This window comes from Zootoca vivipara, chromosome 7 (genome assembly GCF_963506605.1).
Source record: "Zootoca vivipara chromosome 7, rZooViv1.1, whole genome shotgun sequence".
NCBI lineage: Eukaryota > Metazoa > Chordata > Lepidosauria > Squamata > Lacertidae > Zootoca > Zootoca vivipara.
Window position 1 is genome coordinate 45242338 of NC_083282.1, and position 23629 is coordinate 45265966.

At 40.9% G+C, this 23629-nt stretch overlaps 1 protein-coding gene across 3 annotated transcripts; it reads left to right on the top strand.

The window, feature by feature from the left end:
* The first annotated feature begins 1068 nt into the window (after positions 1 to 1068).
* AKR1A1 (aldo-keto reductase family 1 member A1) lies at positions 1069 to 23502 on the top strand. Of its 3 annotated transcripts, none has more exons than XM_060276956.1 (9): positions 1069 to 1144; positions 9254 to 9349; positions 12883 to 13002; positions 13388 to 13539; positions 15151 to 15346; positions 17093 to 17292; positions 18143 to 18215; positions 20511 to 20597; positions 22012 to 23502. In XM_060276956.1, exons 1-9 carry the CDS (start codon positions 1097 to 1099, stop codon positions 22075 to 22077), a joined length of 1038 nt encoding a protein of 345 aa, XP_060132939.1. In that variant the 5' UTR covers positions 1069 to 1096; the 3' UTR covers positions 22078 to 23502. The 3 variants fall into 3 exon arrangements, with proteins under 3 accessions (XP_060132939.1, XP_034977389.2, XP_034977391.2); XM_035121498.2 differs by lacking the exon at positions 1069 to 1144 and adding an exon at positions 4264 to 4381; XM_035121500.2 differs by lacking the exon at positions 1069 to 1144 and adding an exon at positions 7254 to 8685.
* The last annotated feature ends 127 nt before the right edge of the window (positions 23503 to 23629 follow it).

Consider the following 23629-nt stretch of genomic DNA (forward strand, 5'->3'; position numbering starts at 1 on the left):
AATAGCTGCCTACAGTCTCCCATCTTCCTCTATAATGAACTCAAAATTGCTGTCCCACATAAAGCAAAAGACAATGGCCCATAAATCCTGAATACAAGCAGCATTCGTACACAGAATTCTCCATTTTGTGTCTAAGCATCCCAGATGACACACTGTTAACAATATGAGTAGTTGTTGTTTAGTCGTTTAGTCGTGTCCGACTCTTCGTGACCCCATGGACCAGAGCACGCCAGGCACTCCTGTCTTCCACTGCCTCCCGCAGTTTGGTCAAACTCATGTTCGTAGCTTCGAGAACACTGTCCGACCATCTCATCCTCTGTTGTCCCCTTCTCCTTGTGCCCTCAATCTTTCCCAGCATCAGGGTATTTTCCAGGGAGTCTAGTACTAGCACCTAAATTTTTTTTACTAGAAAATGCACTGATTGTAAGTAGTATAAACTTCAATAAAATTGCTTTAAGTCAGTTTTCTGCTGGAATTACAATGCTGAATAGACAATAGTTCCGTTCAAACAGGTTTTATAAAATGGGAGTTGCCTGGATGTGGATTTGTCTATAATCCCAGATTACTTTGGGCTGTTAGCGGTGAGAGAATGTTACTTTACGCTCAGAGACATGTACTATTATTAACCATTGATGTGCACATTATCCTGCAAGGCCAAATAAAGCCACATTTTCAGTCACTTAGCTGTAACTGCTAGCAAACAGAAACTCAGTATTTTGTTGTAGTTACAGGTAGGTAGCCGTGTTGGTCTGAGTCGAAACAAAAAAAAATAAAATTCCTTAAGTAGCACCTTAAAGACCAACTAAGTTTTTATTTTGGTATGAGCTTTCGTGTGCATGCACACGAAAGCTCATACCAAAATAAAAACTTAGTTGGTCTTTAAGGTGCTACTGAAGGAATTTTTTTATTTTGTTGATTCAGCCAAAAACAAAAACAGTGTTTGCAAGATACCAGTGCCATACCTCCTTGTAACCAGGGAGGTGGCATGTTACTGTATAATCTATTTTTCCTATTTTGAGGTTAATTATTTTATAATCTCTGCTATTCATTAGTTAGCCTTATTCACATGAGCCATACTTTTGGCAGTGGCTCATACATGCTGCTTCGAATGGCTTCTTCATCTGTTCTGTTCTCTTCAATTCAGGTATTTATTGTTGCTTTATTTTCTCTCTGCTCAACTTTCTTCCTTATGCAACTTTTCTGTTCCTTTCCTCTGGGATATCTCTTTTTTACTTTGATTCCAAGAGACAGATAACACTGTGGAGAAGTAATCATGTAAGAAGCCAAATGGGGATTTGTTTCTGTACCTCTGAGATGTATGGATTTGGGCCAAATGACTACAGTAATCACGAAGGTTGACTGAGAGAGGAATAATGAATCATTTCAGAGGCAAATAACACCTGCCCCAAGTCCCAGTTGCCTTTAAATGCATGTCAGAGTTTCCATTTTTCAAACATTTATTGAAGCAATATTTCCATTTTAATGCTATGCTACTTCTCAGATATATGCTGCTATAACATTATTGTAAAAAAACAACAGTTTGAATTAGTACATATTATGGAATAACGACACTCAGGACTGGCGATTATACAATCCAGGAGGAGGAAAAACAAGATGGGCAAACTAATTCAATAAATGTTTACTCAGAAGTAAGACACACAAAAAGTTCAATGCACACTTCCAAGTAGGTTTGAATTCATTGAACTCAATGAGGCTTACTTCCGGGTAACTAAGTTTAGTATTGAAACACTGTGCTAGATTAGAAGGATGATCCACTATGATTTTTTTCATGGATTATGTTGCAATAATAATTATCTGAAACTCAGTGTTTAATTCTTTTTAAAACATAATATTATACAGGATAATATTCTTATCTTTTGGGTTTATGTTTAACTTTCTTTTATATGACTTTAATAGTGTACTTGAAATTCGCCACTATAAAATGCTATATGAGAGGGGGGAAGAAAGGATGGATTAATCAGTAACAGCAGAATTAATGTCTAAAGTCCAAGATACATGTACAAGTGTGCAAAATAGTAAGGAATGTGTCACATATTACCAACTCCCTATTCAAAATGAAACAATGTATTTATGTATTTATTCACAAATGTAAATTATATAATATATCTATGTGTAAATTCATAATCTAAAGAGGTCTAGAAACTATCCATTAAAGTATCAATTAGGGAGATCTAGAAAACAATCTGGAATTTTTTTGACTAAGTGAAAGAACTGGAGCTGGTACAAGATTTTTTTGCTGGCTGATGCAGAAAAACAAATCATATAGCACTACCATCACCCAATCCCTAAGGCTGGTCAAGTTATTTTGACACCAGAGGCAGAAAATATGACAAGTCCTTATCCCTTGGAGTAATACACTGGGCACCAGCTTGGCTGCAGGAGTTGCTGGAAGGAGTTGTACAAGATGCTATCCAACCATTTTAGGGACTCCAATCCAGATTTGGGTATGGATGTGTAAGGCAGCGGGTATGGGGATAAATATAGACTTGATTATCAATGGCTGAGTTTGTCAGAAGCAAGTAGCAGATTGAGACTGCAATCCTAACCCCATTTACCTGGTAGCAAGTCCACACTGAGTATAGTAGGGCTTACTTCTGAGTAGGCATGGTTAGTACTGCATTCTTGATCTCCAAACCACCTAAATGAGGCCTGCTGTCTGTTGAAATTCCTTTATCCACACAACTCTTAGGTGCAGGAGTCCTATCCTCTTGCACAGGCACCCCCAAACTTGGCCCTCCAGATGTTTTGGAACTACAACTCCCATCATTCCTAGCTAACAGGACCAGTGGTCAGGGATGATGGGAATTGTAGTCCTGAAACATCTGGGGGGCAGAGTTTGGGGGAGCCTGCTCTTGCATCTGGCTACCTGTATATATAAGTGAATGATTTCTATTCACACCTGTAGAGAAAGGTAAAGCACTGCATTTGAAAACAATTGTGTAGGGGAGGCAAAACATGCCGCTCCAGAGACTAGACCCAGCCTCCATTGCCAAGGGATCTCATTCCTTACCACATTGTGCAATTATGACTAAAACAATGCTTATTATTATGATAGGTGGAGGAGATAACAAAGAAATTTTTTATTTTACAAACACTTATTGAATTTTATTTATTTGTCATACTGGGGAGGAGGGATGTGTCACTTCAGCCCATTCACACATTGAAATAATGCATGTAGGAGATGCAGGGTCAGCACTGTGTAGCTCAATTTGCTGTCAGCTATGCATTTTTGCATTCACTTGAAGAGCCCTTGGCATATACTGACAGACACAGCCTGGTGTGTCTGTTTGTGTGTGTAGGATCCCAGAAACCCCCGGGATCTCCCCTTGGGTGGAACAAGAGCTCTACCTGCACACATATGTATGTGAGGTGGTAGTGGGGCCTGTGACAGGACTATACACTTCAACCTCCACAAACTGCTTTACCATTAAAAAGAAAAACGTGAGTGGGTTCAAGTGAGTGGATTCAAGCATGACTGGAAGTAGAATATAAGGTGGGGTATGTGCAGATAAAGGGGTGTAACCAATGCTTTCCCCCCTGGGGGTATGCATACCCCTAAACATTTTGTGAATCTAAGTTTGGCATCATTGAGGGGCAGTATTTCAGTATGAGTATGAAAATGAGAGTACCCCTAAACATTTTTTAAAGAAAAAAAAACACTGGGTGTAACTATTAAGACAAGGAAATGTTCTGTTTCCTTTATTAAGTTATATGAAACAAATAGGTTGCAGTCGGCAAATCTGAAAGAAACTGAAACTATCAGAGATAGGCAGTTAGGCTTTCAGTCCGACAGGTCTCATCATGCCCTTGAATGCACATTTCTCCCGTGTAAGTGAATGGCTGCAAATCACTTGGAGTCAGACAGGACAGGAGTAAAGATACCTTTTGGCACTGTTTATGTTATCGCTGCCACTGACAATCCTGGTAGTAGCTTTCGCCACATTCCTTATCTAATTATGAACATCTGTCTAGCTTTGATTGAGAAGAGGCAATCCTGGGAGGCTCTCCTTTTATCATACCTCTGGTTGCAGCATGACTAGGCAACCCCACCCCCCAGCTGTCGTAGATAATCTACCCAAAATTGTAATGCAAACTTTTCTTCATTAAAGGTTTCTGCCAGATTGTAACGGAAGCGATTTAATTCTACCAAACCCTTTTCGAAAGAGTGGGAATATAGAGCAATAAACTGTTCACGCACCCACGTGGGTTGGAAAATTTTGAGAAGTGAGGAGTGTATACGGCTACATATCAAACCCGGAAACGGAAACGCTGAAGTTGGAGGCCGGGGTAGTTGTTGGTGTATTTTGAACTGCGGTGAGGGAAGGGAGCGCTCGAGGACGAGGCGCGCGGCAAACTGGTTGTGAGTTTCCCCGTGGCTAGCTAATCTCTTGCTTTGCCTGACTTGATTGGCGTCAGTCAGATTCGTGTATAATCAGGAGGTGGGGTAGAAAATAGAGGAATCACGCCTGTCCCGGAGGTTCTGCTTTTGAATTTTGACCCCCCCCCCTCCCCTTTAGCTGTAAAAGTTGGTGGGTAGGGGATGGAAAAACTGTTGACAGAAGGAGGGAGGGGAAGAAATAACAACAACAACATGTACCACTAACGTGCATTAAGTGCAACGTGGTATTATGCGTGGCGAGTGAAACTACACATGTTTGCATTGAAGTGAGTTCCGCATGGTGTTCTTTCCAACTAAATGTGCATAGGAGTTACGTATTTGTTTGGAAATAAGTCCCATTAAAAGCTGTGGGTTTTTGGCCCCACCCCACCCCGTGAAGGTGTAGAAATATCTGGCTGCATTAAGAGCTATTGGCAGGCGATTCATGTATTCACACCAGTACAATGGTGTCTGTAGTGTACTTTGCAGCGACTACATATCAAAATTTCAGTTGTTTCCACACTTAACAGATATTTAATTATGGGTGCTATAACCACTCTTCCTGGAGATTACTACCAGTGAGCACGCCTCATTCCGGAGTAGCTTAGTTTACCCCTTGGCAGTCCTGTTTAGAAATCCTTGGTAACGTCTGCCAGTAATGAATGCATGGGCAAACCATATTTTTTTTTTGAGAAACAGAAAAGGTTAAACTACTAATGTTTGTGGGTTGAGTGCAATGCCTTTTTAATTTTGAAATGGAGGTAACATGTTTGGGGGGTTCTCTATCAAAATGCAGGAAGTCTACATTTTGTATCACATGCCTCTGGGCAAAACTCTGCTCACTTGCCAACACCCACCCACTCCCCATGCATTTCTGTTGCAAGTGGTTGCAATAAACCTTGAGGCAAATGACAAGCATCCAATAGCTAGGAGTGTGGTGTAACAGTCAGCACTATGGCAAGCTGAGGTGCTAAGGGATTCCCTGAAGATTTGCTTGAGCAAGTTCTCTTAATTATTTTGCTAACTCAATTATTCAGGCTGCCTCAATTTGTAGCCTACTTGGTTCAATTAAATTTAAATTGAAAAAGCTAAATTGCTCTGGTTGATCATACTGTATTCACAATTTAACCTGATTCAGAAACCATTTAAAAGAGTGCTTAAAGAAAAAGTTTCGTAGGTGTTATCCTAAACATAATTTGTCTAGAAGCAAGCTAACTAAAACCAGAGGGCATTTTTTCCCCTGGGATTAGTATGTAAACTAATTAGACTTTGTAGTTTCCTCCTGTGTATGTTATGTTCAGTAGAAATTGGGTGTGCATAGGATTGTTGCTCAGAGTACAAATATGCTAATAGTTGAGTTTTGGGGTGGGGAGGCAACAGCACCCCCATGACCCCTATTCCCCTCGCTTGCAGGACAGAGCTGTGTGCATTCTCATAGAATGTATTTTCCCTCACCCCAAACTAGACTGCAGCTCATATGTTTTAGAAGATACTGTCACATCAATAATGTTGTGTGAATCAATTACAGTATTACTTGTAATACTATCGGTTGGTAATTTTGTTTTGGACAGCTTCTGTACTGTTCCTGCACCACCACCCCCAGCTGCCCAAAGTCCTGCGTGCCCTTTGCCCAAGTCTGCTCAGCAATGATTAAAAGTCAACGCTTCTAAATCCACTATTATATCTGCTGGATTATACTTGCTTTCCAAAGCAAACAATTTGAACCAGCGTGGCCTCATGGCTGGTGGTGGGTTAAACTAGCTCCTAGGAACCCTGAACTTAGTTCCTAACTTAGACTGGACTAACTTTGTGGTGTTGGATAAGTCACTATCAGCCTCTGTTTCTATTTTACAGATATAGAGCAACCCTGAAACGTCTTGGTAATATGATAGACTTTGTAAACCATGCACTGTAAAGGATAATTATTTTAGGAGCGATGTCTAGACCAAAGCATAAATGAAAAAATTAATATAACTTGTCTTCGAAACAGAATCAATTACAGCCTTTGCTGTTTTAATTCTGCAATCTATGCACTTTAGCAGCAGTTGGAATTGGGTTTATTTGCCTCTGTGTCAGGTGAAATAAGATGAAACTGCTGGTATCTACTGATCAAGTTACTGATAATATATTATAAGTTGCCCTGGGTTAAAGTTTTGCATTCAAGATTGATGTGCATCTTATCTAAAGTGCAGAGCTGGAATGAATAGTATACATACAGTGCATATATAACTTTATTTGTATGCCACATTTCCACAGTTTTTAAACTACTGTACTGTATGGTCAAGGCAGCTTACAACATGGAAAAATACAGAACTGCAAAATAACACAAGTACTGTAGTAATAATAAATAAAACATTCAAAAAATATACAACCGTACGGAATAATTTCCACATAAATCACAAGATCTAAAATAAAAACAAAAGAACCAGCGACAACAGCAACAAGATCCCCGTCCCAAAAAAACAAACCCTAAACAGTACCAAGCCGAAGAGTCTGCTCATCAGCTTCTGCTAGTATAGTGAATTACACAATTCAAATCATATAGGTGCTAATTATGCTTTGTCAAATGAGATTCTTGGACATTTTTAAAATACTAAAATGTACTTTTCTTTGCTGGTTGTCCTCCTAAAGGCTTCCATGTCATATTTTCACAGGACAATGAATCAGCATAACCAAGTGGTTAATGTGCTAGCTTTGTACATGAGTTTGAATCCTAGCATGTTGGTTTCAGGGACCTCCCCAGGAATAATGATGAGGCTGAGGCTGCAAGTCATAACCACTTGGTAGTAAATGCCATTGAATTCAATTGGACTTGACTTCTGAGTAATCATGTACAGGTACTGTATAGGGTTGCACTGCAAACCTGTGCGTGCTTCCTTGGGAGAAAAGCCTATTAAACTGAATGGGACTTGCTTATGATTATGTATAGGTTTGTGCTCCACACCTATACTGTATATATATTTGTCCCTTCCAACTCTATGGTTTTATTCTATGATTTTAAAGACAGGGAATCTATGAATATACATAAGTATTGTGAATATATAGTGTGAATAAGAGTTTTAAAGAGGGAGACTCGTTCTGCACACCAAGCCATTGTTTGCATGTAGGCCCTGCAACTTAAGCTCGTTTTCCTCATTGGCAGTATCCAATAGGCATTTATTATTTTATTAGAAATGTAATAGTAGAAGTGTGAATGTAATTTTCATCCTGCCTTAATTGTCTAATGGAGCTGGTGCTTAAATGGAGGAAGCAGTTTCATGGGACAGCTGATCTCAGCAAAAGCGGAGGAAGTTGACGGAGACTGGAATCTCTTGAAGCATAATTTCCTTTTACAATTCAGCCAGCAAAGCAGCTTTTAGATCACATTGGAGGATGTTCCTCTTTGATAAAATACTTTTCAATCGGCACAAACACGCACAGTAAGTCAAGGGACATGGGTGGCGCTGTGGTCCAAAACACTGAGCCTCTTGGGCTTGCTGATCAGAAGGTTGGTGGTTCGAATTCATGTGATGGGGTGAGCTCCCGTTGCTCTGTCCCAGCTTCTGCCAACCTAGCAGTTCGAAAGCACACCAGTGCAGGTAGATAAATAGGTACCGCTGCATTTGGAAGGTAAACAGTGTTTCCGTGTGCTCTGACTTCCGTTACGGTGTACTATTGCGCCAAAGCAGTTTGTCATGCTGGCCACATGATCTGGAAAACTGTCTGTGGACAAACGCTGGCTCCATTGGCCTGAAGAGTGAGATGAGTGCCACACCCCATAGTTGCCTTTAACTGGACTTAACCGTCCAAGGGTCCTTTACCTTTACCTTACCTTTACCTTAAACTAATCCAACAAAGAGTCAAGCAGAATCCCTTTTAATTACTTTCAGTTCTATGCACATGCACTTGGGAGTAAGACTGCAGCTGAATTCAGTGAAACCTGCATCTGAATAAAAATCCATTGAATCTGCAACTTTCAGGCAATGGGTGTGAAAGAAACAGGGAAGGAGTTAGTTAATGGTGTTATATTGTGTAAGTTTTGGACATCGAACAGAAAGTTGAGAATGAAAACCTGATATTGCTCTGTAGATCTGCTTGTTATGAAATCAGGCTCTGACCATGGCTTTGGGACAGACCAAGAGACCTTGCCTTTATATGCTTCCCTAAGTTTGTCAGAAGATAAACTGATATCTTGTTCTGATAACCAGCAAGCATTAAGCTACAGGTACAGACCTGGCAGCCACCTTATGCGCAGATTTCTTCATTGAAGTGCACAGACTTACAATATCTTCAAGTTACATCCCAAGGTACACGGTGGGGGGAGGAGAGGGTATGGGCTTGGGGAATACTTTGCCTGAATCCTTGTGGTCATTCCTTTCTATACTCAGACTTGCAGTATCCATCCTTAACTTTTTGTAATAAAGCAAACTCTTCTAATTTATAAGGAATAACTTGAGCTGCACCTCTTATTTAAGGAAAGCCTGTATTTACTAGCAGCAAAGGCACAGCTCTCCCACCCTGCAGGTTACGCCTACAGTGATCCCTCTTAATATGCTGTTGGTTTTATAAAGATTTATATAGATTTTGGGTGTGGGTGGGTGGGTGGGCATCTGTAGATGTTTTTAAATTGTTGTAAGCCACTGTGAACATCGTGTCTGCCATGGAAGGGCAGGATTTAAATTTTCTACATGACATGAATAAAATTTATAAAATGTAATATAATCAATCCTATTATATATTTACACTTTGCATTCCACTCTCTCTGTTTCAGCTTAAATAAGAATAATGTCAAGTCTACTACACATTCTGTTCTGTGTAGCGAAACAAATTGGTATAGCGTCCTAGTTAATATTTATATTATTGCATTTATTTTAGGTAAAGATGTCTTCCGAGGCCAATTATGCTTTGCTTCATACTGGGCAAAAGCTGCCTTTTGTTGGATTGGGTACTTGGAAGAGTGACGCTGGACAGGTAAGACGTGAATTTAGTGTTTGAAGGACAGGGCCGGCCCTATGGCCAGGCTGGGTGGCGCAGGGCGCCTGCCCGCCAGGGGGGTGCCGCACAGCTGCGCCCGCCCGCCACGCAGCAGCACCTGCGGCAGCCGCGCTGCACATTGCGTCCGCCCGCCCGCCGTGCTGGGAAACGGGGCGGGGGGCGCTGGAGGGATCCGTCGCGCCAGGGCGCCAGATATGCTTAAGACGGCCCTGTTGAGGGAGGGGAATTCTAGAACTCTGTGCTAAAACCATTCAGATTTTTTTTTCTTTTAATCTGTGGCTGCATAGAAAGGTAAGGTTGCATGACCAGGAGCTACTGTATGTACTCTGTGCAGATAGAACATTTTTCAGTTTCTTAATTGTGATTAAATGACTGGGAGTTTTCCTCAGGCACATACATGCATGTTGTGTTAGGAGCAAGATGTAATAGAGAAGAGCACAATTACTTTTCTGGCATTTAAGCATGATACTGAGTAAATGTGTTCATCCAAGAGCAGCAGTCATGAAGAATAGAGATTGTGCATAGAAAACATCAACCTACTTGTTGCACCTCCCCCTTCTCTCTTCATTTTTGATATGAAAGTGCAAATGGATATTGAACTGAAATGGCTATCCTGAATGTAGATATACGGCAATGCAGAGTCAGTTCATGTTCTGATTGAGCTGGACATGAAATGTGGATTCTTGAAAGTTAGGCATATAGGCATGTACTTTCTTACAGCTCATTGGTATGACATCTCTGTCCGTAGGAGTAGTGCGGTTATAACTTTGATGTTGTGACTGGTACATGTGAAGCCCTTCACAAATATTTTAAATCATGATGAGATGTTGGAGGCAGAGATGTTGGATGGGTATGGCATAGTGTCCACTTGAGTCTGAGTCCATGTGCAATAGTGGCATGACTTAGTGATGCACTTTCATCTAGCAGTGAGAGACGTGCCACTGAGGTTCACCACGGAAGAGTCCAGAAGTCAAATTCTACCTCAGCCACAGACCTGCAGAGTGTTTCTGGAAATTGTAGCTCTGTGGGAGGTAAATTACAGTTCCCAGAATTCTCTGGGGGAAGCCATGTGGTGTGAATGTGACCTTAATTCACATCTTTGCTTGTCCATTTGAACATGGGTTGGAACTGCCTCTGCCTCTGAATTCTCTTGCACCATCTTTTATTTAATACCTCTGTACTGATTGATTTTGCACATTCCAAAAGCAAGATAAAGAAGGAGGAAGAACACCCACTTTGCATAAATTTTATAGGTCCTATTAAACAGCCAGACTCCACTTCACTGAAGTGCCATTTGCTGGCTCTGCTTTTTCAGTGCAGTTCTAGATTCTTACAACTTAGTGGGGTCCAAGATTCCTTTTGAAGGGAGGCCAGTCATGTTACTAGTCGCAATGCATTTTATTAGTCTCTTTTTCGGTCTGACCCAGAGTTCTGCCTTGGTGGGAGGACACTTTTCCCCCCTCAACTTGGAAGAAAAATGGTTAGGAGGAGTGGGAAATAAGGATTTATCAGGAACCAACAAGCAGGGAGTACATAGTCTTTATTTCGCCTTCCTGTAACTAATAGAGTAGCTTCAACATGGACTCTGAGGAGAGGCTAATTTCCAGTCACAAGGCATGAAGCTTTGCATTCACTTTCTCCTTTGCACAAAAAAAGGGAGCCAGCTAGGGAAACTTAAGAATGAGATTAAACATTCTTTGGCATTTTAAATGTGTTTGTGGGAAGGGAGGGGGCAACTGGTCTGTTCTCTGTATTTTGTGTTCTCATTTTGTACATTTTTGTTGTGAACCACCCTGTGATCTTCAGATGACGGGCAGTATACAAATTTAATTAATAATAACTATAATAATATCTTCAGGCACTGATAATGGAGGTGACATTTTTGCATAATATGTTTTTAAATGTTTAAAATCAAAGTAATGATTTATTGATAATTGCTGGCATCCAAAACTGGTTCTCCTGCTCTTGATCCCATTGCAGCTGCAATGCTTATTAGGTGTAGACAGAACAACCAATTTAAATAACATGTTTTAAAGCTTTATTTGTCTTTATTTTACTTCATAAAACGAAATGTATATACAACTTGATTGTTAAACAAAACGAAAACCTCAAAGCAGTTTACAAAGCTTTAAAGGCATCTGCAAGTTTCATCTTCAGTAGAATTGCTCTCATTTGGTAGTGTGCCACATTTAATTTTTCTACAGTGATGACAACGCCTTGTGTAACCTGAAGTGTGTTGCAACAATTTCATAAGCTGAACTTCCATTCACAGTGTATTTATAGCGACTTTCTGAATAGGAATGGTGACCATAAAATGAATCATGCCAAGGCTAGAGTTAAAGTGAGGGAAACAGAATTATTTTATCATTGTGACTAAGGGAAACTGATTTCTAATTAATGTGGCTTTTTAGAACATCAGAGCGTTTGTGACACTTTATCCATTGCCCAGGCTTCCAATAAGCAAAAGGAAATTAAATCTAAGAGGCATCAGAGGCTCTGATCTTTTTCATTTTTTAACCCCCCCAAAAAAAACTAAAACCAAAGGCTCTTATCTTCCTTTTGTGAATATTGTTTCATCTTTCAAAAAATAATGCAGGAGCTTTATCAGATGAAACATCATTTAGGTATATTATTTATTCTATCATTGCCACGGAAACCTTTGCTAAATGTTGTTTGTTCTTTTAATTGGAGAACTGGATAAAAACATTGCTTAAAAACAATAAAATAGGCATAGTTCCGGTGGGTGGAGGACAAGGAGAGAATGAGAGAAAATGTATTGACCTTGCTGAGAATCACTTACATATACATCATCTCTTTGTGGATGTGCAACCAGACAATGAGACTTGTGGTAGTAGATGATGTCAGTGCTCAAGGTGGCATACATAATTCTTCCCTCCTCATTAATTCCCCACAGCACAGTGAGGTAGGTTAGGCAAAGAGGTAGTGACTGGCTTAGGGTCACCCAGTAAAGGAAGAAGAAGAAGAATTTATTATTGGCCAAGTCCAGCATACTTGGAATTTGTTTCGGCTACATTGCAATGTAAACATACACACACTGTTCCACTGACAATACAAATAAGCAAAGAAAACCCACCCATAATTGACCTCCCCTTCAGCTACACATCTACAAAATTTAACTGTTATTGGCACAAGGGAAAAAACTGTTCCTGTGCCTGGCCGATTTTGTATATGAAGACCTGTAGCAATGTCCAGATGGGAGTAAATCTAGCAGATGATGACCGGGATGTAAAGGATCTGCTGCAATTCTCTAAAGCTTCATGGCCAAGTGAAGACTTGAACCCTTGCTATTTAGCATAAATCACCTTAAAGTGTAAAGGGAAAAGGATAAAAATAAATGCAAATTTCTCATTTTATAAAATTATGAAGCTTTCTCCAAGATGTATAGGCCTTTTGTCACAAGTTCTTGTAGATTTGGAATGGCACTGTCGGCTAAAATGAAGCAGATGTCCCCACATTCTTATGCAACAATCTCCCTATTTTTCTTATAGGTGAAGGAGGCAGTAAAATATGCCCTTAGTGCTGGCTATCACCACATTGACTGTGCTACGGCTTACAGCAATGAAGCAGAGATAGGCGATGCTCTGCAAGAGATGGTTGGAAATGACAAGGTAAAAAAAAGGAGCGAGAATATTGCTGCTGGAAAAATGCTGGGTGGGTGGAAGTTTCATGTTTATTTCAGATTGGCTCTGCTTACAAAGTGTAATTACATCTCCATATAAACCTACCAAGATGGCAATCAGCTATTGTTCCTGCTGTCTGCTGTGTGTTCGTGGGCTCTGTTGCTTTGACATTCTGCCTATCCCTTTGCTAAATGTCCTTTTGCTGCAAAATAATTCATAGGACACATTAAAAATATGTCTGTGTTGTTCTGTTGACTCTGGAAATGAAGCTTCCTTAGCATAATAGCACAGAAGGCACACACAAAAATCTAATCCAAGGGATGAGAAACTTCTTGAGCACTGAAAATATTCCCTTCCCCATTCTTTCTAAAAGGCCATTAAGAGGGAAGAGCTGTTTGTGACTTCCAAGTTATGGAACACCAAGCACCACCCAGAAGATGTGGAGCCAGCTCTAAAGAAGACCCTGGAAGATCTAAAACTGGAGTACCTGGACCTCTACCTCATGCACTGGCCACACGCCTTCGAGTGAGTGTCTGTAGGAAGGAAATGTGGAACATGAAACCATAGCAGCACTTGGAGGGTGTGGGAGGGTCAGATATCTTTCACCATCTGCATAAATAGGAATTTGTTGTCACAGAATGATGAGCCAGCCCTGTTACCCCTTCTGTTCCTCAGGTTTACAACAAACACAGTTCATTTTGTTTGCCTTCGCTGTTGAGGGTTTGAGATTCTTCTTTTTTTTCCAAAAGGAAAAAAAGGGAGGAAACAAAAGCCTAATAGATGAAAACAAATTCTTAAGAGGCCTATAGAAAAGAAACCTGTGGTCCTTCAGATGTTGGTAGATGCTAACTCCCATCAACCCCAACCAAATAGTGAGGAGGGATTGTGAGAATTGTAGTCCAAACACAACTGGAGGACCATAGGTTCCCCATCCTGTTTTGTGCCAGCTTCTAGATTCTGTGCTGTTATAACCAAAGCTGTGGATTTATGGGAGTTACTTTTCCAAGGCCTAAGATGGTTAGTCATAACTCAATTTATACTGCCATAAATTTGGTATGAGCTTTTGTGTGCCTGCACACTTCTTCAGATACACTGAAACAGAAATCACCAGACCCTTATATATAGTGAGAGGGTGGGGAGGGGTATTACTCAGAAGGGTGGTGGGAATGGGTGATTGGCTGATAGGTGTGGTAAACCTGTGGACGACTGTTAATGACTGCAATTGGTCCTACAGGAAAAAGCAAGGGGTGAGATGGCTAAAAATAGCTTTATCATGTATAATAAGATAAGAATCCAATGTCTCTATTCAGACCAGGTCTCTCCATGGTTTTAAGTTTGGTAAAAGGTAAAGGTAAAGGGGCCCCTGACCATCAGGTCCAGTCGTGTCCGACTCTGGGGTTGCGGCGCTCATCTCGCTCTATAGGCCGAGGGAGCCAGCGTTTGTCCGCAGACAGCTTCCGGGTCATGACAAAGCTGCTTCTGGCGAACCAGAGCAGCGCACGGAAACGCCGTTTACCTTCCCGCCGGAGCGGTCCCTATTTATCTACTTGCACTTTGATGTGCTTTCGAACTGCTAGGTTGGCAGGAGCAGGGACAGAACAACGGGAGCTCACCCCGTTGCAGGGATTCGAACCACCAACCTTCTGAGTTTGGTAATAAGTTGCAATTCAGCAATTTCTCTTTCCAGTCTATTTCTAAAATTCTTTTGTAATAAGACAGCTACTTTGAGATCTTGTATAGAATGTCCTGGGAGACTGAAGTATTCTCCTACTGGTTTCTCTGTCTTGTGATTCCTGATGTCAGATTTATGTCCGTTTATCCTTTGGTGTAGGGTTTGGCCTGTTTGTCCAGTATAGAGAGCTGAAGGGCACTGTTGGCATTTGATGGCATACACAATGTTAGAAGATGAGCAATTAAATAGTCCTGAGATGATATGTTTGTATGGGTTGGTTTTTAGTTAACAATTAATAACTACATATCAACTACTTGACCACATTGTAAGTGGTAAAGGAGAAGAGCTTGTTCTGGATCTGGGTCATATGACATGGGATTTTAGCAGTACTTCTAATGAGTTGAACTTAAATAGACTTAAGATTGTTCTAGTTATCTCTTTGCTGTGCATATTTTTTATAATAGACGGGGGGACAACCTCTTCCCCAAGAATCCTGATGGCACAATGCGCTATGACTACATTGACTACAAAGAAACTTGGAAGGCGATGGAGAAGCTAGTGGAAAAGGGTCTGGTGAAAGCCATTGGGTTATCAAACTTCAATAGCCGTCAAATTGATGATATCATTGGCATAGCTTCTGTAAAGCCAGCTGTGCTACAGGTAAGGCAGATGCAGAAAAAGAGGGAGCAGGTTACTTTCTGAGATGGTTTTCTTGGCAGGGGAGAGAAGGTGGGCCATAAGGATGGATGTTTCTGTTGGGCATGGGGTGGCTGTGCCGTGGAACTGCCCCTGCAGAATGGAACATCCTGTACAAAAAAGCCTGTTTGACTCTTCTAAGAAAGGTTCAAGTAGTTGGGACTTGCAGTTTTTATTTAAAGCGACTGATTACTCTTAAGTGTTGGTTTCCTTTTAATATGAGAAATGTGATCAGAATAGCCCAGCTTTCCCACTCTTACATTATCAAGATTTCTCTTTGCTTTGGTGGTTTTGTTTTTAGCTTTGCCCATTATGTTTGAGGTTGTTATTTTGAGGAAGCATGACTAGGGTAGGGGTTTGACTCTTTCTCCTCACTCCATTTCCCTGATTTAAATTGGGCCCCCAACCACCACAGCCAAACACAAATGAACAAGCGCATCCTATGCCAACCCCCCGACCTCTCTCACTAACAAAGGAGCACAAACGAACAACAGAAAACCTGCAGGACCAACGCTGACACTGAACCCCTACACATACCAAGGAAAATAGAAACATCGGCACCCCACCCCACCCACCTACCTCTCCCCCCCTTTTCTTCCTAATGTCTTAACAGTCAAGCTTAATGTGTAAAAACAATGCATGGAAAAGAATATGAGACATTGTACTACCTTTGTAAACCAAGAAAATCCTTAATAATAATAAATTGGGCCCCCAACATATTGTTTGCTCCTTGGCAGAAAGTGAGGAGTAGAGAGAGAAGTAATGCATTTAAAGTGGATCTCTTGACAAAAAGATGTGATAATTTGAGTGAATGGGTACTTCAGATTCACATGAGACATTAGTCATCTTTAAACTTATTTTTCATAACATACTAGTGGTTCTGGTACCCAGTTTGAGAATTAACTGTGATAGATCCTGGTGAAGTGCTTTCACCAATTTGCTAAAACGTGTGATCAATAACCAGAATTCTTGTGGCAAAGGAAAGGCTAGTGTAGTGCTGCAGACTCATTGCAGACTCTGAGTGGCTTGCATGATCCTCCGCAACAGAGACATTTGTTTGTTTGTTTTTTAAAAACCCTCTCTTAATAATGTTCTCCTTTCAACATTGTTTTCAGCATGACACAACCGGTCTCACAGCATTCCTTACAGTATTTGCAAACGAGAGTCTGGTAATAGAAGGCATTTTGTAAAGCAATAGGGAACCTTAAGATCAGGTGTCATGAGAAAGGAAGGGAAGCCAAAACTTGATTCAGGAAAATATATACTTTTTTATACAAAATTTCTATAATGGCATAAATGGTTTTACAAAGCTGTTATGCCTGGAGAGTGTGTTATCTGTATTTTGTCTTAAAATAAGCAGGACTGCTGAATAATAAACAGATTGCAGATTCTAGCTAGTATGTGTAGTAAAGGAAATGTTATCGGCCCCTGCAGGGTGGAGATAAGGAAATGGTCAATGACTTGGGTTATTCTACTCCCTTAATCCAGCCCCAACCGTGATCAGTCTTGCACTTCTGCTTTAGAATGTTTATGCTACAAGTGGGAGGGTTTCCTCTAAGAGCAGGAATTATGTGACTTGTGAATGCCATTCTGCCGTTTCTGCCAATATATGAATTGACCTGCACCTGTCTTTCCTGCTTCTGCAGTGCAGGTGGGTGTCCCCCTCTCTTTAGCAATCTTCTCATTGCTGTATACTGCTTTTTTAAATAGGTGGAATGTCACCCTTACCTTGCCCAGAATGAACTGATAGCTCACTGCCATCAGAAAGGGCTGGTGGTAACTGCTTATAGCCCTCTTGGTTCCCCTGACCGGATGTGGAAGCACCCAGATGAACCTGTGTTGCTGGAAGAACCTGGGATAAAAAAGCTAGCTGAAAAATACAGCAAATCTCCTGCTCAGATTCTTCTCAGGTAATAGCAGGCTAGAATTTGGTAGAGGACATGGTGAGGACTTATTGGAACAAATGGATCTTTTTGGTTTTTGTGCGAATTCACTATGAAGTTTGTTTTAGCCCAAGGGGTGGGAAACATCTGCTGTTCCCCGCCCCCTCCCCAGGCAACTGTTGCAGGGCTACAACTCCTGTCTGAACAGCCAGCATAATGAGCAGGTGGTCCAGAATTATGAGAGTTGTAGTCAAGCAACACCTGGAGGTTCCTCATCCTTGTTTTTGCCAAAATGGTCTGTTTAGCTGACTTTTGCTTCTAAATGGCAATAAAGCATTTTAAGCTGCCTCTCCTATTTCCTATTTTGGCCTTTCAAAGGGCTGAAAGGTTATGGTGAGCTGTAGGCTCTAAGTGGATTCAATACTCTGCAAGATAGAGTCAGCTCCTGGTAAGAGAAGAGATACTGGAGGAAACAAAAGCTCCCCAAGTGAGAAAGGAGAACTTTATACCGGAGAATATGCTGGAATTTCTTGGCTATATTGCAGTCATTATCAAGGCCCAAGTGGGCTCAACTTTTCAAAAATAACCATTGATTTTGAGAATCCATTCTGAGGTTTCTCTGAAAGGAGCTGCTTTGGAGCTCTGTCTTGCTCCCCAACAACTGAGCTTTCCCAGAGCTTAGAGCTCTGTCTTCTTAAGATTATGCTGTGTCACACTCTGAGCCCTGAAGATGCCTTAGAAGGCATGAGAGGCCTGTAGAAACAAAGAGGATGGCAGGAGTGGCTGTGGCATGTACTATTTTGCTACCTGGATCGACTATTTTGGATTGTATTTAGACACTGGAGGAATCACAGCTTCTCCTTTAACTCTGTAATAGATGGCAAGTACAGCGCAAAGTGGTCGTCATTCCCAAAAGTGTTACTCCTGCTCGCATCCTCCAGAATCTCCAGGTGAGTGAGGCCTCCTGCCAGGCCTTTCAGAAACAGCACTGCCTTGGCTTGCACTACTAAGCCTTCTACTCTCCCTTTCTGACATTGTTTAAGTAAGGTGTGGTCCTACCATGTAGTAGTTTTATATAGCCAATGCATGCATATTTACCATTTCCAGTTCATTCTGTGCAGCAACCACACCGTGCAGTAGTTGATCAACTCTTTTTCTACCATATGTATCAGCAGTGGCTTATCTGGGTATCTGATTTTTAGAGATGAGAGCATACTAGTTTAGCACATCCAGTCTTTGTAATCTACATGTTCAGTCTGCTGCAGCTGACCCTCAATTGTGTGCATTCATTGCCATCTGTTTCCAGTGCCTTAAATGGATTTTCCTTTCCAGCTTTGATTTGGGTGGCTGTATTCTCTTAAAGCTTCACTTCAAACAATTTTAATTGTGCATGTTCCTTTTGGATTTAAATGAGTTCACCATAATCTTTGATCTTTTTCTCCAGGCCTTTTCTCTATAGTCCAGGCAAAAATAAATCTGTGCCCTCCCCATTTTGAGAGTATTGCTGAAAAATTACTCCGTAATTTTATCACTAAGCCAGAACATGGCTTTTCAAGTGCTATTAAAATGAAGTTCCGAAGCATGTTGGCAATATTACAGTGTTTTTGGGAAGATCCTCCCAAATGCTTTGGATTGTGTGTGTTGGAGTGGAGGGACTAGGAAGTTCCACTCTCTAGGATGACAGCAGGCAGGATTAAGGTTACCTTCATTTCAAGGAAGCCGATTTATTTCCTGCCTCCGAAAAGACAGCAGGTTTTGCTTTTGCTTGAGATTAAAAAAATAAAACACAAAAATTGCATGACAACTACCAAACAGTGACAGCAACTCCATCTCCTGCATAGCAAAGTCAGGCAGGAGAGGTGAAAAGATGAGCTGGACAGGTACTCTCTCAGAAGCAGATCATTTAACTTTCATTCCAGCTTCACTACTGAATGAGAGGGCTTTGTGTTGGGCAACACTGGCTTTGCTGAAGAAGCCTATGAGAGTTCTTCCTGCTGCACCCCCCTTCACCCCCCCCCTGTCACCATGGCCAGGCCTTCAGCTGGTGCTTAACTAGATTTGAGAAGGCTACGAATGAGAACTCCCTGAAGGAAGTTAGAACTTTTTTCATTGGTCATTTTTGTGTCTGAAGATTTGTGGAGGGTGGCCAAACCTCATATCACTAAATAAGTCTTCCCTAGGGAATTTGATTCTTGTGTCTAGCAACAAATTCAGGCTTCTGTTATTGAGGAAGAAACTGCCCTCTATCTTGAGGAAAGCAATAATAGCCAGTCCTGCCTTTTATTATATGCTCAAGGGTTGTAGAGCAGGCTATTTGAAATTATTTAGCTTGTGAGCAGAGAGGGTTTCCCTAGTGTCTGTTTTCCATTGCAAGCTGATGTGCACAAATGGTTCTCTCTCTTATTTCCAAAGGCTGGGTTTGTTTTATAAATTCCATGCACAGTGGCCTTGCAAGGAAGCCCTTGCTTTTGGAGGAAGTCATCCATCTTAATTCTGCCTCCTGTCAACCCAGAGAGAGTTGCTTCCACCTAATCTCTGCTATTCAGCTCCTTAAGGAGATTTGCTGATAAAAGAGGAGCAAAATTTGTTTCTTTTCCACTGAGTCTTTAGTAGAGGAGATGCAGTAAAGAAGCATACTTCATATACACCAGACATGCAGAGTAGCTGAAAACATCTTAAAGTGGTTTAAAGCTGTTTTTTTAAAATAAGAGAGCAGTAAGTAAAGCGCGGGTGGCGCTGTGGGTTAAACTACAGAGCCTAGGGCTTGCCGATCAGAAGGTCGGCGGTTTGAATCCCTGAGATGGGGTGAGCTCCCGTTGCTCAGTCTCAGCTCCTGCCAACCTAGCAGTTCGAAAGCATGTCAAAGTGCAACTAGATAAATAGGTACCGCTCTGGTGGGAAGGTAAACAGTGTTTCCGTGTGCTGCTCTGGTTTGCCAGAAGCGGCTTTGTCATGCTGGCCACATGACCTGGAAGCTGTATGCCGGCTCCCTCGGCCAATAACACGAGATAAGCGCCACAACCCCAGAGTCTGTCATGACTGGACCTAATGGTCAGGGGTCCCTTTACCTTTAAGTAAAGAAAATGCTTATTTGGTCCATCTTTTGCACAATGTAAGATTAATGCTAACCTACTCAATATAAGGAATGCACTGTGACTAGAAAGGCAGGGTAGAGAGGGTTGTGGATTAGCGTGAGTAAAAATCATATCTTAAATAAGGAATAAAGTATTTGCTTCTGGTTTTAGGTGTTTGACTTCAACCTGACAGCAGAAGAGATGAGCTTTATTGGGAGCCTGAATAAGAACTGGCGATATATTGTTCCAATGGTTACGGTAATGTTGCCTCTTGCTCTCTAAGGCATTTTCACCATAATTGAGGCTTTGTATCATTCACCTCCCACGAGGGTGTTCAACATTCTTAACACCCTTCTTATTCATTTATACCTTAGTAACTGGCATTCAAACAAAACAGCTGAAGTAGAACTTGGGGTAACCCATTGTGTAGATGACAAGCTATTTACTTAACATGGCAACTTCTTGTGAATGCTATTGGCTAGCAAGCAGTGCATCATTTGATTTGATTTTTAAAACAGGTGTCAAATGTGTTGGTGTTTTTTAGTTGTAAATTAGGCTTAAAAGAATAAAATGCCCTAGATCCAGGTTTGGGGCAAATACTCTTTGGTGAAAGAGCCCCAGAAAAGATTCAAAATCACAAAACGAGCAGTAAAGTGTGGGAATGTAGACTGTTAGATCTTTAAAATAACCCCTTCTAAGTTTATTTCAAAGCTCTTACGTACTTCCTCTTTGTGAAGGAGACCACACATTTGGTAAGCTGAAAATGGTTTACTTACAAATTCAACAGCAGGAAGAAAAGTATCTTAGGTTGTCTGATGAGAGGGCTGGTCCTGGTAGTGGAGGATATGTGATAAAGATAGAGGATTTTCCTTCTGTGCAAAAATAGATCAGATATTTTTCCTTGCTAAGAGTGATGAATGAAGAGAATAAATTACTAATTTGTCCTTGGGAAGTTCTGTAGGTTTCATTTTGCTCCCCCCACCCCAATCTTCTAATACAATATTTAATGAACAAGAAATTTTTAAATTTGCTTTTGTGATGGTACAAGCTGTATTGCCTGTGTTGCATGCCCCCTAGTGGCTCCTGAGATGAGGAAGAAAACTATTCTTTATCAATAGTTAATCAACGTTATTAATAGTTATCAACGTTAGCCAAGGGTTTCTCTAAAAGCATCATGTTGCCTTCTCGTCACCCTTAATGGCTTCCCTTTTCTCTGCGCTCTGTGGGTGGGTGGGTGGGTGGGTGTGGTGTATCCTTCAAAACATGTTCCATTTCCCCCAGTTTAATCATATCCACACCTATAAACAATCTCATTTTACCATATGCAAAACTACATTCAAAACTTTCTGTCATCTTCATTGGAGACTTGTTCGCATGCTCCCATGTCATCAGTGTGCTTTATAAAAGGGCCTCAAGTTGGGATCAATGCTGTTTCATTAGATTCATGGCCCGTACTCAGCTCAGTAGGATTAATTCTAATTTTGCCTTGCTAGTATATCCAACATTCTATTACTTTAAGTTGCAATTGCTATAGAAGATAACTGCTCTTTTGGTCAGCTTCTGTTAGCTATGACAGTTTTCCCACTGGTTATGCACATGCACCTGAAAAATAGCATTCATTTTCTAGAATACCTGTAACAATTGTACTTCCTTTTCACTTTATCTTCTACAGGTCGAGGGCAAGCTTGTTGCAAGGGATGCTGGACACCCCCTCTACCCTTTCAATGATCCCTATTAACTCCAGTAGTTTAGAAGACAGAAGATAGAATTTTACACAAGACTGCCATGGGTTATTAGACTTTAAAAGATGTTTCTGGGATTATTTTTTTGTGTGTGGCCTTTATTTGTTTCTACATGTTTATAAAGAAATGAATGAGAGGAATAGAGATAAATTGCAAGAGACATGTGTAAGCCTTAAAACTAAATGCACAAGTTTGTAAGTCCCACCTTGGTCCAAAATTATGCTTGTGCTATGACAGCAGTGTTAGCCTGATTTAACACTGAATGTGCTCTAACATCACAAGCCTGCTTGCAGTGAACATAATTTGAAACAGAATGTGCTTGATATTGCTACTACATTTAATGCTAGATGGAAATCATTAAGCCCATTGTGTATTAACTGAACCATCTCCACCAGCCATGTATGAACCCCCAGGAGGATAGTTTAAAACGACCTTTTCACATTTTTCTGTCAATCTTTTCCAAAGTGCCCTCCCTTTTTACATATGTATGTATGCATGTAATGGAAGACCTTCTTTAATTAATTTTATTTGATTTTAAATTGTTTTTCTTTCCCATAAAGAAGAGAACAAAAAAGAAACCAGAAAGGGAGAGGGAAAAGTAGACAAAGCACTACACGTAATCATAATCGTCACTAGAATCCTGTAACAGATCACACCTCATAGTGACCCATCTTGCAAACAGGTCTATATATGGAGTCCAAATGTCTGAGGACTTGCCAGTCTGTCTCCTATGAAGAGCCACTTCTTCATAAGCAGCTACTGTAAACCAATCTTCTGATCATTGTACTATTGATGGGATTGAAAATTATTTCTAGTGTTGAAATACCAGCTGTTTTGCTGCCAAAGTGGTGCTCATGATTTGGCTATGCAGTCCTTCAGTGAAGTGCCACGCCATGGAGATGTCTACAACCATGAAATTCTGATTTTTCATTTTACAAAAGGGAGCACAGTCACCCACTCCCTTTCATATTCTCTAGCTCCCTGTTCCCCTCCTCCCTCAACTTAACAAAAATCCAACTCAGTGTTATTCAGGATGTCCTTGTATAGAAAAACTGTATTTTGTGTGCGGGGCTGAAACAATCAAATCCTCTAGTATTCCTGGTAACTTGGATACACATTATGTCCAAACATGCACACAGGTATCTTATACTGGAGTTGAAGGGGTACAAGTGTTTTTAAGGTAACTTTCAGGTTGCTGCAGTAGGTTAAAGCGTTTTGAATTAAAAGCAGACATATATTGCATCTTCAGGGATCCAGATCCAAAATACAAGCAACAGTTTTGTTATTAGTATTTTTCTTAGTAAAATTGTCAGCTGTCTGGGTATATTGATATAATGATTCCCTTGGTTTGGGTCTTAAGATACCTTGTCTGAAAACCTATATTGTCTTTTTGGTAAATATATTCAGCTTTGTATCTGCTAGCAAGTGTGTATACGTCTGATACTATTCTCAAGGAAGATTCACCTAGGTTGCAGTATGCTGTGGCTAGTGCACTCTTTGATACAGTGAGCAACTGCATAGCTGTCAAGTTTTCCCTTTTCTTGCGAG

Excerpts from the sequence above, each read along its gene's own strand:
- AKR1A1 (XM_060276956.1), top strand. The coding sequence starts at position 1,097 with ATGCTGCTTCGAATGGCTTCTTCATCTGTTCTGTTCTCTTCAATTCAG. Across the intron at positions 13,003-13,387 it reads AGATGGTTGGAAATGACAAG|GCCATTAAGAGGGAAGAGCT; the intron begins GTAAAAAAAAGG and ends TCTTTCTAAAAG. Across the intron at positions 17,293-18,142 it reads CCTGCTCAGATTCTTCTCAG|ATGGCAAGTACAGCGCAAAG; the intron begins GTAATAGCAGGC and ends ACTCTGTAATAG.